The sequence below is a fragment of the Lycium ferocissimum genome, chromosome 2, assembly GCF_029784015.1.
Source record: "Lycium ferocissimum isolate CSIRO_LF1 chromosome 2, AGI_CSIRO_Lferr_CH_V1, whole genome shotgun sequence".
Lineage (NCBI taxonomy): Eukaryota > Viridiplantae > Streptophyta > Magnoliopsida > Solanales > Solanaceae > Lycium > Lycium ferocissimum.
In genome coordinates, this window is record NC_081343.1 from 38,516,780 (window position 1) to 38,532,366 (window position 15,587).

At 31.6% G+C, this 15,587-nt stretch overlaps 1 protein-coding gene across 1 annotated transcript; it reads left to right on the forward strand.

Moving 5' to 3' along the window:
* The first annotated feature begins 1,889 nt into the window (after window positions 1–1,889).
* LOC132048021 (RNA-binding protein 1-like) lies at window positions 1,890–7,451 on the forward strand. Its single transcript, XM_059438971.1, has 4 exons — window positions 1,890–2,386; window positions 4,343–5,075; window positions 5,933–6,214; window positions 7,168–7,451. Exons 1-4 carry the CDS (start codon window positions 2,156–2,158, stop codon window positions 7,176–7,178), a joined length of 1,257 nt encoding a protein of 418 aa, XP_059294954.1. The 5' UTR covers window positions 1,890–2,155; the 3' UTR covers window positions 7,179–7,451.
* Window positions 7,452–15,587: the final 8,136 nt, after the last annotated feature.

The window sequence follows — 15,587 nt, forward strand, 5'->3', positions numbered from 1 at the left end:
CTTGACCAAGCTTTCAAGATATGTTTATTTTGAAAATGATTTTTGTCAGAAATATTTTTTTGAAAAAGTAATTTTGAAGAGTAGCTTTTGTATTTGGCTAATCAACTTAAAAAATACTTCTGTCCATATTAACATAATAATCTGTGTTTGGCTTATAAGGTTCCAGAAATGCTTTGGGATAAAAGCCATTTTGTTAAGATTTTAAAAATAACTCCTACTATTAGTGAAAATATTTTTATTTCCCTAAAAATTTGATCAAACATCTCATCATTTTAAGTTATATATTTTATAACAAAATAAAATACTTTTGGTTTACCGAAATCTTGGCTGAACAAGCTGTTGGTTTCCTGCTGTAGATTTTTTTTTAATATACTTAATTCAGGTCGATATACTTTTGTTTGAATTTATTATTTTGTTGCAACTTCTGTTTTTTCTTTTTTCAACTTTTGTTGCAACTTCACTTCACTTCCCTTCTTATTTTGAGTAATCTAGATTCGTTTGTGGAAATATGCCTAAAATTAAGACTAGCTCGAATTTCGTACTGGAGAAGTGGATAACATATCCAGCAGGATTCACTTGATAGAACATTATGTGATATCCCAATTCTTATTAATCTTCACTTCCATTTTAGATACACTTAGATATTGTTGCTAACATTAAATACTCAAAGTTATCATCAACACATTATCCTAATATCTTATATATCATTCCTTATATAATTGTGCAAAACATTTACTTTCTGCCCCACCAAAGATTCTATATGATCAAATCCTTGGTAGGGAGCGCATCTCCCGAATGAGGCCCTACATAGTGCGAATTCGGATATAGTCGGGCTTCAATGCAGATATCAAAAACCGGGTGAAAAACCAAAAAAATAAAAAAAATAAAGAAAGAAGATTCTATATGATCCAGAAACAATTATGAGTGTATTTATTTTTGCTCCAAGTCACAAGATGATTACTGCACACAAGATAAAGGAGAAACAGACAAATACTTGTAAAAATAAAAATAGACTCCTTTTTTCATTTAATCATCTGATATTCAGAATTCACTAGCTAAATAATTAAATTCGTGCCGCGTATTGATAATTTAAAGAAAAACGCTCACTGCCAGTTTTTTTTTCTTTTCATTTTAGTACTACAAACTCTGTATTAGACTCACCATTGTTATAATCTGATGACAAATCCTCTCATCTATTTTACACGACATTGTTGTTATTATAAATAAAAATATTTTACAAATATTTTTAATTATGAAAATTCAAGTACGATGTATAGTACATTCTATAGATTTCCCCCAACTTTTACTACATAGGAGTAGATTTTCTTTCTAGCAAGTTAAACACTTAATATTTGATTACACTACATACGAAAAAATAGATGTTATAGGGCTAGTAGCATTTTTTATCCTTTAGTTATTACTCAAATAAATTTTATTTTAGTCTTCGTGATATTTGAATAAACACATTTGAACTTCAATATATTGAAATGTACACTTTTGATCCCTTTAATATTCACAAATTTACCATGATTACCAATTGTTCCAGCACCTAATTTTTCATTTGTTATGTTAAAATTGTACTGTAACTATGTATTTAACCGTAGCACTGTTCAAAAAATAGTTCAAATGGAGTAACATATTTTCAATATAAAGAGACTAAAAACACACACTTCAATTAATAGAAGGCTCAATATGCTTAGAACTAAAATTAAATTTTACCCAACAATTGAAGGATCAACAGTGCGATTATCACATCATAATATTTTTACCGCGTCTCTTAAAATTTCCCTCCTCAAGGAAGAACCCGCCTGTTTTTCTTCATAGGCAGTTAATAATGCGTAGCGGAGAAAAAGGAGGTAAATAATAAAGTAGCAGAAACCTAGGGATATTTGGATATAGGTTATAACCCAAAATTATCGGGTATCCTACTAAAACTCAGGGACATGCAAATACCATAAAATAATTAATCACATTCCGAACCAAACTCTGATTTCTCCACTAATAATGGGCGAAGAGTAATTTTGTACTCCTACTAATACAATTTTCCCCTATTTTCTCTCCCTTCTTCACCCTCTTATCTCGCTTGCTAGAGAGAAAATTAAACTCTTAAAATTTTAGTTTATACAGTTTGAGCAATTATTTTCCATTCCCATCAATGGAGAGTAACACTGTGCAACAAGGGAAGATTTTTGTTGGTGGAATATCACTGGAGACAACTGAAGAGGAACTTACAAAGCACTTTTGTCGTTATGGAGAAGTGGTAAAGTCACAAATAATCAAATTTAGGGAGACAGGTTTTGGAAAAGGCTTTGGTTTTGTTACCTTTGCTGATTCTTCTGTTCTTGATCAACTTCTTCAAGACCAACATATCATTCTTGGAAGAACGGTGATATAATGCTCAACTACTTTTCTTTTTTCCAATTTAACTTATGCATAATTACCTGTAACTACTTTCTCTATCCCAATTTATGCGGCTGTTTACAACAAATTTTCCAATTACAGAAAGAAAAAAAAATTGCAACCACAAATAAAAAGAGATTTTATTGATGAATATTTGTGAGTACGAATTTGTTTATCGCTCGATTCTTCTCTCTAATTTTTCTCCGTAATTCGAGTGACGTTAATGGCGTATTTCTCGAAACTAGGATGATTTGAACCAGACGTCAGGGCAACAGCACTTCGATTTGATCTTTATGAAGAGCTTCCCTTGATCACTTCGGCTTTGCGAAAGATAGTATTTGATGCCTATCATATCTTGATCTCTTTGTGAATATACCATGAATTTGTGGGATTTTCGAGATGCCTTTTCAAGGAATATGTGTCCCTTTATATAGGCGTGAGCTAGGGTTTAGGATAGGCCGATAGTCTCCAAGAAACTCTAACGAACCTTGAGTTTGAAGGTGGATTGGACTCATCTTGTGGAGTCCCATAAAATTTCGATGTCTACAGTGGCACCTTAGAAATCGAGAGTCAAACGAACTTTCTTTTTATCGCAATCTTTTCATATGCCTTTTAAATATTTTGAGTTATTAATTATTGTGAATTATAGGAATTTTTTTAGGTAGTTTCAAAATATGTCAATTTTATGTAAAATTTTCTAAAGATTCAATGTTCGCATTTTCCGTCAAAATTAAGAAATTTGAGTCTCGAAATCCGAATTATGCCACATAAATTGAGATAGAGGGAGTACTTTTTAAGTTGGCGCGACATGTGCTACGATAAAAATGGGAAAATTTCAATAATGTACAATCCAACATACGAATTACATCCACGTAACCATATTTTTAATTTACATTCGTATAGCCAATTTATACAATTTTTTAAAGATTCTATGTTCGAATTTTCCGTCAAAATCAAGAAATTTGGCTCTCGAAATCAGAATTATGCTGCATAAATTGAGACAGGAGGAGTACTTTGTAAGTTGGTGCGAGATGTGGTGTGATAAAATATACTATCGTACTAGGCCCTCAAACTTTGAGTGTGCACAAGTAGGTACCTCGACTTGTCTTCACTTTGCCAGTTGAACACTTTAACTTACAAAATGATCATCTAGACACCTCCAAAATTATGTGCCACGTCAGCGCCATGTCATCATTTGTGTTTATGTGTTCAACTTTTACAAGTTGAGGTTCCTACTTGTGTACATCCAAAGTTGGAGGACATACTTAAAAGATGATGCCAAATTTGAGGGCCTATTTATGTATTATGCCTACTTTTTTTTGTTGGGGTGGATTATGCACCAGTGCATCATCTGAGTTTTGTTTCTGTTGTTTTATCATGTGTTACCGCAACCATCTGAGTTTTTGCTTATCTTAATAATACTTCTTGAAGTAACAACTATCTTTATAATTCTCAAAGGATATAGTATACTTGAAGCGAAACAAACTGACTATAGTTGAATCAAAGCCAAGTTGACTTGCATCTGTAGGCTTCTCGAAGATACATAAATTTTCTCTAAGACCTCCCGGGCACTTTGTTGCGTGTTATTGAGATCCCATATTGTTTGCAATCATACACAGGGACGGAGCTAGAGTATAGTTTATTAATACTGCTTTCAATTTAAAAAAAAAAAAAAAATCCCAATTGTGTCGAACTTTTCATATTTGGAATAGTTACGGATCTCCACGAATAGGATAATAAACTTCAAATATCAATCTGAGACAAGAATATAGTGTTAGAACAAAACCAGCCTAGTTCTAAGTAATTGTGACAATAGGTAGTGGTGTATCTTAATCTTTGATAGGAAATACAGTCTTATGCTCTCTTGTACAACATCTTGTGCTGTTTAAATATGTACTTTCCATCTTATTCATATCTACTTTCTATTTGATGATTATTGTAGGTTGATGTTAAATTGGCAATACCCAAAGGTGAAAGCCGCCAATGCCAACGTTGTTCTGAATGCCAACAATTCCAAAGACAGAATAGTGAAACTAGCAGAATTAGCCACACGAGGAAGATTTTTGTTGGTGGATTGCCTGCTTGTTTATCAGAGGAAGAATTCAAAAAATATTTTGAGAGTTATGGAAGAATTGAAGATGCAAAAATTATCCATGATAGAGGAACCAATACGCCTAGGGGATTTGGGTTTGTCACCTATGAATCAGAGGAAGCTGTAACAAATGTGTTGCAAAACAGATATTACTTGTTGAATAATAAACGTGTTGAGGTTAAGAGAACAGAGCCAAGGGAAAGGAGAGTTATGGATACTTGTAATTACAATTTTTACCCTACATACTCAGGCTATGAATTGTGGCCAATTTATGATTCTTATGGGATTTACGCCCCTCATTATTGGTCCAATCATACTACGGGTACAAATGTACCGGTCCCGCAGCCTATACTGGTACCGGTACCAGTGCCGTATTTTACGCCTAGACATCCAGTCAACTGCTACGGCTCAATGCATAATCAAGTGGCTAATGAGAGGGTTTCTGGCGAGGTTTCATCAAATTCTGCTCAAAACTCATGTGATAGTGATTATTGGGGGTCTCACAACTCTGTTTCTCATGAAGGGAATGACCAAAATCACAACAATATTGAGGTTCAACTTGTTGGAAACGATTCATCTCGAGGTAAGTGTGGTTTTTTATCTACTCCATGGGATTTATTTCTGAGTTTAAGTAAGTACTATATTTCCACTGTCAAATCAATTATAAAAATAACTAGACAAGTAATAATCCATAAAGATTTTTAAGTTTTATGTACTGACGGTAAAAGATTTTTACACAATCAGATTATTTATAAGGTGATTAAAGGTAATCTCTATAATAAGTAGTATTATAGTGCTCTCTATGTCCCAATTTATATGATGATGTTTGACTGAACAAGAATTTTAAGTATGAAAGGATTTTTTTTGAAACTTGTAGCTCTAAAACAAGTCATATATATTTGTATGGCTATAAATGATTTTTTTAAGGATAAAATATGAAGTTTAAAGTTAAGTTGTACCAAATATAGAAAGGTATCGGTCCTTTTGGGGCTGACTAAAAAGGAAAGAGTGTTACATAATTGGGACAGAGGGAGTAATTTGGTAAAAATGATAACTAAACTGCTATAAAAAGTAAAAGTTTATTGATCACTACTAGAAACAGAGCGTTTTTCCACCGACATTCAATGAGAAATTTATGCTATAAAACATGATTCCACCTCATTCCCACCGAATCAGTTCACTAGGAAAACGCATAGTGGGAAATAGGTTCAATTGAAACGATGGGAAACTTCATACTTTTTCCGTGTGAAAACACTACTATTTCAATTTTTTCCACCGACATTCAGTTGGAAATAGCTTCTGACTATTTTTCAATGGGAAATTAGTGAGAAAATGGAGTTTTTTAGCAGTGGATAGTGTTAAAAATCTTTAGCACATGCTAAAATTAAGCACTAGTTGGCGTACACATTACATATAAGTTCGTTTGTGATCTTGTTATAGATCCTGAGAGTACAAAGCCACTGGAAATAGAAGCAGACAATGGTGAAAAAGACAAAAGTGTGAAAGATTCACAGGTCAATACCAAAGCAGAAAATGGTGAAAAAGATCATAGTGTGAAAAATTCACAGGTCAATTACCTTGCAGACAATGGTGAAAAAGACCAATGTGTGAAAACTTCCCAGGTCAATACAGAAGCAAAAAATGGTGAAAAAGACCACAGCGAGAAAATCTCCCAGGTCAATGCTGAACATGACACCTCAGAGGAAATCAATGGAGTTTCAAGTAAGTCTTTCAACTTTGTTTCGTTAAGTTGACCTTGTTTTGACTTCCTTTTTACTAAACTTCAAAAAGTTGTGTCAAAAAATGATTACTTGAACGATAAATTACTGAGTCCATACTTAAAAAAATTATATATACTATGACCTGCATTCAAAATTCCTATTGTCTTTGCTAATTGAAAACTTTATATGCAAGTGTAAGACTAATGTGTGTTAAGTTGCATATACTGGTAGGGCCCTAGCAGTCAATGCCGGAGTCAATGATGAAGTTGAATAAAAGGCATGGGGACCAATACTTAATTTGTAGTAATAGAGACAAAACATGTTACTGTAGTAGATAATTTCTTCTCAAAATTTATTTGGTAAGAGAATATCTCCAACTACTTTACGCATAAGCATTTAAGTTACCTAATTATTTAGGGGCATATGCTATATTTTGTCCCTTTTAGATCTGGTACATATTGCTTCATATTAAGAGTGTGCGATACAGTAATACAAAAGTTTATCATATGCATCTTTAGCTTAGTCGATTTGTTTTTTTTTCCTGTGTCAACCATTTTTAAAACTTCTTTGTTATCTACATTTATATCTAGGGAAAATATATTTTTCCAAAGCGATCTTCAAACCTTGTTGTAAAGCTTGGAATTCAGCTAAGATAACTAAAAACAAGACGATTTTTTTATTTTTCAAAAGTAAAAGAGTTTTGACTAATAGGCTTTAATTATCAGTTAATATTCATAGACTCATTTCATTATTCATATTTATTAAAGTGAAATCGAACCATGCTCATTTCTTGTGACTTATGCTACACCTCATTTAAATTTTAATGATTTCTTACATTTAAGCTATTTAATTTGTCATAGTCTATAATCTCCCTCCCTTCATTTTTTTTTTTTGGCTCTTTCTGTTTTCAACTTCTCATCCTAAGATAATAACGGAGTGCTTATTTTTCTGCAGGGTGTATTTGACCTAGTAATTTACTTTATATATGATGCTGTACGTAACTTGCTGAACTTGACCAACTTTGGTCATACAAAGACAACATTTGGTAGAACTAAGAAAACTTGTTTGTGGTTAGTTTTATCAATTAGCCACATTCACATTTTTCTTCCATTGCGTTCCATTTTTATCATGTGACAGTTTCTTTCTCATATAGCATATGTAATGTCAGTTTTGCTCCAATTTATGTTAGCTGCTCAAGTTTTATTGGGTGGACTATTATTAATAATAACGAGTCACAAGTATTCAACATGTCAAAAGGATTAAAAGTTGCAATGCTTTGAAAAATAACTCAACTAAAAGGTGTAGGGTGTATGTGAGGGACCATTTTCATATTTTTCTTTATACAAGATTGATACATTATGTATAATGGTTCCCCACCACCATCCCCCCTCCCCCGTATAATATTGTATATTGAGATACGTGGCGTAAATATTTTCAAAAGCAGTATATTTTTTAGAATATCCCATCTTTTATTTACAAAAATATATTTACCGTTTTAATTTATAGAAATACAGAAAAAATGAATGAGATGATATACCTTTTTCTTTTATTATTTCGAAAGATAGACGGACTTCATATCTTACAATTTTAAACTAGGAACCTTAACCTTTGAAGAAATATTAGATAATTATTTTTTAAATTGATTATATAAACTACTTAGTCCTATAAATAATTAGTCAAATGTTTTGATAATTTGTGATCTTATATATATAATAATATAATACATAGACTAATGTAAAGTGATATTGATCATAAATGTAGAAAACTAAGGCGTAAGAGTCTTCCAGTTATTATATACTCCGTCCCAATTTATGTGACGGTTAGAGTCAAACGTGTTGTTCTTTGACCATAATTCATATATCTTTTAAATAATTTAAATTATTAATTACTGTGACTTATAGTACATTTTACATAGTTTTCAAATATATAAATTTGATTTTCGAAAAATTTAAAAATTCTATATTCAAACACACGTTCAAAATTAAAAGTTTAAATCTCGAAAAATAAATATTTTCACATAAATTGGACAAAGAAAATATATACTCCTAGTAATAGTTACTGTGTCACAGCAAACTCCACCGATTACTATTTTGAATGGAAACTTAGAGGCAGTGTCAGATTAAAAAGGACTTAATCTGTGACCAAAGAGAGTGACCTATTATTATACCATAATATGACACGCTTCCCCTGGTTGAAAATTCTCATCTTTCTGGCATTTCATTTTGACTAGAGCGGGCAGTTTAAATTTGATGGGTCAATGGTTCTTAACACTGAAAATAAGACCAATCTTATAGGATAGTACATTTTTTAATATGTGGAAGAAAGTAATAATAACATAATTCTATTCATAAAGTTTAGAGTGGATCAAATAGATTTTGAAATAATCAAAATTGAACACTTTCGAATCCTGTGGTCTTAAATTATAGATGTGTGGAATGTACCAAAATGTCCTTTAATCTTGTGGTCTTAAACATGTTATGTGGAAAGTTGGAATTAAAGAGTTACCAAAAAGGTAAAGAGATATTCTTATTTAAACGGACTAAAAAGAAAAGTAATACAGACATTTTGAAACGGAGGGAGTATATATATCAAAACGGAAAAAGCCCTTGCTTCACTCATTTCTCAAGAATGAATAAATTGCAACAGTAGTGCTTCTTATATCATTTACAGTAGTATATAATATGAAACTCTCTTGCTGGCAACATTCCTTTTCTTCTTTTCCTTCTTATACGTTTGCTTTGTCAATTTAAATAGTAGAAAAAGCCAAAAAGTAAAGGTTGTCCAAAGTAATCATTAAAATAAAATGAATCATTTCTTCTCCCATCTGCACAAGAATCTAGAGGCTCCACAACAACTGTTTAAAACTTATTAAATATTTTCCTGGAATTCTGCCTTAAATAAGGAAGGAAATTAAAATGGAGCAGTACCATATAGAGTTACTGTGCTAAGTATTTATCTTGCAACTTCATCAGATGTTAACGATTTGATATTCACAATGTTCTCTATCAGGAGTTTCTCCATTCAAGGACTCGAACTCGAAATCTCTGGTTAGAAGTGGATGGATCAATGAATATTTTTAAATTTATGGTAGAAAAAAATGGATGGCTAAAGCAGTTCTTCAAATAAAAGGAATCATTCTTCTCCCATCTGAGCAAGATTGAAGAGGCTCCACAAGAAGAATTTAAAATTGATTAATGATTTTCAATAAGTACTTCCTTTAACAACAAAGAAAGAGTCAGTTTAGCTTCACTTGATCATCTTTGAGAGCACCATTAGCATTCTCATAAGCCTTTTTTTTTACCTCAAGAATTATATATTCAATGGACATACTCTTTTCTGTTGTATCTGACTTTGTTGTTGTGGAGGGAAAGTTTGTATTTAGATGCTTCTATCCTAAGATTGAAAATACCTCCTTTACTCATCAAATGTTGAATTCTAAAACAAAATTTAGAAATGCTATCAAAGAGAAGGTAGAAGGAGCTGAGAGAGAAAGCTATAAACCAAAACCAAGATGTTCTCAAATGGCTCGAAGATGTTCACAATTGGAGACTCCTATCATCCTTGTTGTTGTTGACTTGTTGAATGTTATTTCCATTTGTGAATTTAAAAATTCTTTTGGCCAATCTCGTTAATAACAGACTTCCATTCATTCTGCAGCTTGTAAACATCTTCGAGCCATTTGAGAACATCTGGTTTTGGTTTATAGCCTTCTCTCTCAGCTCTTTCCAACTTCTCCTAGATAGCATCTTTAAACTTTGTTAGCTTCTCCATTTCTTCCTTAGATTTTCAACATTTGATGAGTAACGGACGGTATTTTCAATCTTAGAATAGAAGCATTTAAACACAAACTTTTCCACCACAACAAGCATGATCGATAGGCGTCTTCAATTGTGAAATTTTCAGTAACGTAAAGCTCTCAGGCATGTTGCAGTTTGCTTCAGATTTGTACTTGAGAAAATGCATGGGTCTGAGAAAGTTGATTGCATACAACAGTTTTGATGCATTAATTTCACTCTACATTTGAAATTGTTCTTGTGATTTCAGACCAGTGGAAGAAGGAAGTGGACAGTTTGACCTTTTGACAAAGCTGGAACAACTCCACCTCCATTCTGTATGTAATTTAAAGAGTTCCTGATTTCGGTCATCATTTGAGTGTACGATTTTCTAAATTACGCCAACTAATTATGCTTTTTTGCCAAAGTTTAACATGTGTGTTTAACATCAGTGGAGCTTCTCTTGCACCCAAGCACTTGGAAGAAATTAAAATTGCCCATTGTGACCAGATCGTAGAGGTTGTTGTGCAATGCGGCAAAAGTCAGACGAACTTGTCCTCAAAAATAGGAAGTTATGGTTGAACGACTTACCAATATTAGGAACCTTGGGGGAGCCACAGAGTATATGGGAACACCTGGAAGAACTTAGCCTGGTATATTGTGATCGAATAAGGAAGTTGCCTCTCTCTTATTCAAATATCGATCTAATAACATCAAAGTAATAAACAGATCACCAGACTGGTGGAGCCAATTGGTGTGGGATGACGACTACTTCAAGTCAAATTTAGAGATTATTTCGTACCAGATCACGACTGATTTTCTCAAAGTTGAAGTAATTTCCATTGCATTTCAGGTGATGTGCCATTTAACTTTTAGATTCTTAAATTATGCAAATGTTGATGGTACTATACTTGATTTTTATTACTCAAGATAACTTATGAATAAAATATTATAAATGCTTATAAAGAATTAAATCATATTAGCTTTAATTTAATAACTTTAATTAATTATTGAAAATATACTTGTCTCTTAACACTATTGCTCATACTCCTATTAGGGCATGAGGAATTCTACTTCAAGATCCGCACCCGTGTCAATTGCCCACACATATATCTGTGCAACATAAATGACATAAAGATTTTGGATTTGATGCTCAATTTATTTTCAAGAAAGAGGAACACATATAGTCTACTGGTGTAGCTTTGAGATGTGACCCGATTTCTAATATTAATCAACTTCACAGATTAATAGACAAAATTAACATCATCGCTCACTAGTAAGTCTCAGCTTATAGACCACAACATATACAAGTATAGGACCTACTGCCTACTCAAGTCAAGGTTTTTTCTTTCTTGAAATTGTTTGATTAGTTTGCCCCTGAATTTTGTCCTATGTAAACCATGCCATGTGATTTCCTTGTTGCACCCGTAACATGGTTTATTAATACAGATTACTAGCTTTCTACTTGATTACATTATTATGATGAGTGTACTGAAAAATAAAAATATAAAAAGGTTCTTTCTTTACTTTCCAGGAATGAAAGCTTCTGCTTTACAATAAAAGGTTGCGAATAAGCATATCGAACCAAATTCAGCATTGAAGTGATTTATCATTGAAATTTTTATCAAGTCTGTTGGGCTTGACTTGTTGCCTCATTTGTCTTTGGCCACTCAACTTTTACTTTATTGTGATTAAAAAAAAAAATTATAGCGTAAAAATCACTCAACCTTTTCTAAATATCATGAAAATCACTCCACCTTTTTATTTAACCAAGTTGTGGTTCTTTGAACTTTTGTTTGTTAGAGTTTCCATATTGCATAATTGGACACACATAAGCCAAAATAAATATCAAATACCAACTAAATTCCCTGTCTGAACTTATATCATTATCGTCCACTATGAGCAGATAATGCCAAGTTCTATTTTTCCTACTCTAGTATGCCAAACTCGTATTTGACTTACCAATTTATACTTTGTTCAGCATTTACTTGGAACCTTTTTTGTTTTACTACAGCCCTTGATCTGTATACATGAATCCATGCTTTAGATAACAAAAGACTGACTATATACAAGTCTGCGATATCAAATGAAGAGACGGAGTACATAATAATTTCCATCGAATTTGTTTACCAATTGGTAATTTTGATAATTTTGAAACGTAGGTTTAAGAAAATTTAGAGATTCAATTGAAAATTTAAAATAGTTAATCTATAATCTATTTATATCTATCTATCTATAATATATAATAATCTATATATATTATTTTAAAAGCATGAATATAAATGTTGATTGACTAAAATAACCTTAACATATTGATTGACTTTTATACCCTTACAATTACTACTAACATTGCTAATTACTAATCCTATTTCTATTGAACTACCGATCCTTTTAAAACTAAATATTTATTTCATGAACCAATTAATATTGTACATAATTGGAATAATGGACAGAGCTAAATTCTTTAGGACTTAACCTCCCAACGTAATTCTAACTTTGTAATTGATAGAACTCTTTTAGGGTAGCATTCCAATTGCTTTTGGACAACATGCTTACAACAATATAATTCTAATTCTTCTTGGACAATTACAAGTAAAAACAAGGACATTATGAAACTCCTATTAACTCTATATATTAAGAGTTTCATCCGGACTTTTTCTTTTCTTATCAGTACAAAAACGTGAAGACTGATTATCAACTGGTCCTTTTTAGAGGTAATTTCTTGGTTTTTTTTTTTTTTGTAGAGGTGTCAGATTTGGCCCAAAGGTGATTGCCCGCCTAACCCGTCTAATATTTTATGGGTTGGAACTCGAGATAATTTAAATATTGACGATTTTGATTTTAACCCAAACATAGCATTTAAGTGATCTCCAAACATTTACATTAATTACCCGTTTTTTAAGATTTACTTAAATTTGAGTTTATTGCTTGAGTGTTTACTCTATTTTTTTATGTATACACTTTTCTTGTATCATGTATCTTATAAGTTTGTAGTGTGTTTGATATGAAGGGAAATATTTTTCACGAAAAATGTTTTGCTCGAAAATATTTACCACGGAAAATGTTTTCCTCAAAAATATTTTTGAAAAATCCGCGAAAATATTTTTCACGAAAAATGTATTTCTAGAAAATATTTTCCACCAAAATGTTTTTCTAGAAATTAGACCCTTCAAAAAAATTGGGTCAAGTTGAGCGGGTCATGACCCAACCCATTTTTAGCCAATTTCAGCCCAAGTAACTTTTGAGTCAATATTAGCCCAACCCATTTATCACCTCAACCCATTTTGATTGGGTCAATTTCAGCCCAACCCGCCCATTTGAGACCCCTCAGTTTTTCACTTTTTTGTATGAATCTACTTGTCTCTTCCCTTGGAAGTTTTGCTTGATACTCATTTAAAGCCACTTTTTGATAGTAAGTCTTTGATTTAGCCGTCCTGTTTGATTGTAATTGATTTTTACAAGGACTATTGGTTCTGAATTTTCCTTTTTTCCTTTTTGCAATATGAAAAAAATTGTGTTTGTCTACCGCTCAGTTTATTTTAATTAATTATTTAGTCCTGATGCTGTATTTCTTCTTAATTCATAATATAATAGATATAATTGAATTAATTCATTTTTATTTAAGGACGTATGTTCCTTTCACTATATTAAATGATGGATTCGAGATTTAAGGGTTACCTTTGATTTGGATCCAACGTATTTTAACAATAAACTCTTGTTCTTGGTTATGTTTTTTATTGAATTGTTATAGTATTTTCGTCTCTTTAGCAGATTACACGGAAACAAAGAATTGGAGATATTGATGTAGATACTGAAGGGGATATAACTGGTAACTGCTAAGACCAGAATTGGCCGAGGTTTTCTTTTATTTTGATTATTATTTCTACATATATTTATGTTTAAAATTGCATTCGCAGAAGTTTCTCCAATTTTTTTGTGAGGCATAACTATTGAGTCATATTTTCGTAAATGTTTTATATCTTTTTATTTTTATTTTGAAATTTATCAAGCAGCAATGTTAGGGATGATTAAGTGATAGTGCTTCAGTTCTTATGCGATTAATATTCCTCAGCAAGTCAGAGACTTCTCATTCATTATTCTTGCTGCAACGATAACTTAATTTAAAATACAAACTATAAATTTATGCGAAATTAAATTATAGGTAATTATTTGTTTAATGTCAAATTTGATTATAGTTCAACAACTTGTGTTGGCCAAACTTAATTTAAGATGCAGACTATAAATTTCTCAGTCAGTGACTCGGTTTCATTGTTGATTTAGAGCAAATATTAATTTTTTTTTTTTTTTTTTTGGAATTTCACTGATTTATTCACCTAAATTTTCCCCCTATTGCGGAGCCTATTTTGACAAGACAATAATGACACTATGGAGCTTATTTTGACAAGAAAAATCCGCAATCATGAAATTATGAAGCATGTTTTAACGAGACAATAATGAAATAAGTCGGTATCGTTTTGTTGAAGTCTCCATTAGTATGGATGATAATCTAATTAACTTTTAGCAAATTTATATGTGACTTTATATCCTCTTCAAATTTATGCCCTTTAAGAATTTAATTAGTTTTTAAACAGATAATTTTGATAAATATATTTAAGAATTATATATGAGGAAAACTAATTGTTTTCCTTGCAAGTCGCAGACTCTTTTTATAGGCTCATTATCTGAGAAGAACAAGCAATTTAAATTAGAAAAATCTACTTGTAAGAGGCTTGCTGTCTTTTGGGTATCTCAACGAGCGTACCAAAGATAATGTGCTAGGAATTCTACATGAAAGAGTGATTTGTAGTATGAGATCCCATATTTTTTTTAGAAGATCATTTAGATGTATAGCGCAAAAAATTATATTTTTAGGTTCAGACAATATCCAACTATATTAACCTTAGAATTAGGTGACAACATGCAAGTACAATTTATAATTTTAATAATAATAATTGATGAGGTACATTCGTGCAACGCACATACGTAGAAACTAGTATTGTCATAAAAGCGTGAATATAAATGTTGATCGACCAAGATAACCTTAAAATATTGAACGAATTTTATACCCTTCCAAAGCAAAAATTACTTCAATCGTGTATCTTTTTTGGATAAAATTGTACATTCATAACTTGACCTACAAAGTGACTAGGATTTGAGGTCCAATGTTATACAAAGTTCGGCTACTTTAAGTCATTCTACTGATTTCATTCCAATCCAAATATATATCTGGGAACATGTCCTAATCTAATATTAATTTACTAGACTTCAGGTTCATATGATCCATACTAAGGAAGGATACTGGATATTGCGTGCACCAAATATGCAAGGGAGTGCAAAGTTTTGCAGCACACTGATCTAAATTACTATCTCATGAAAATTATTTATTACAATTTCTTCTTATACCCAATAATGGATGCAAATTGTAGGAAAGGATATTGTGACATTGCTAAAGAATTATAATTATCCGACTGGAAATTCTCAATGCCAATATTTCATAATTTTAACTTTATTCATATTAAAGTCATATGCCACAAAATAAAAGTTTTGAAAAATTGTATGGGTTAATTTGTTACTTAAATTAACTATGTCCCAATTGTCAAA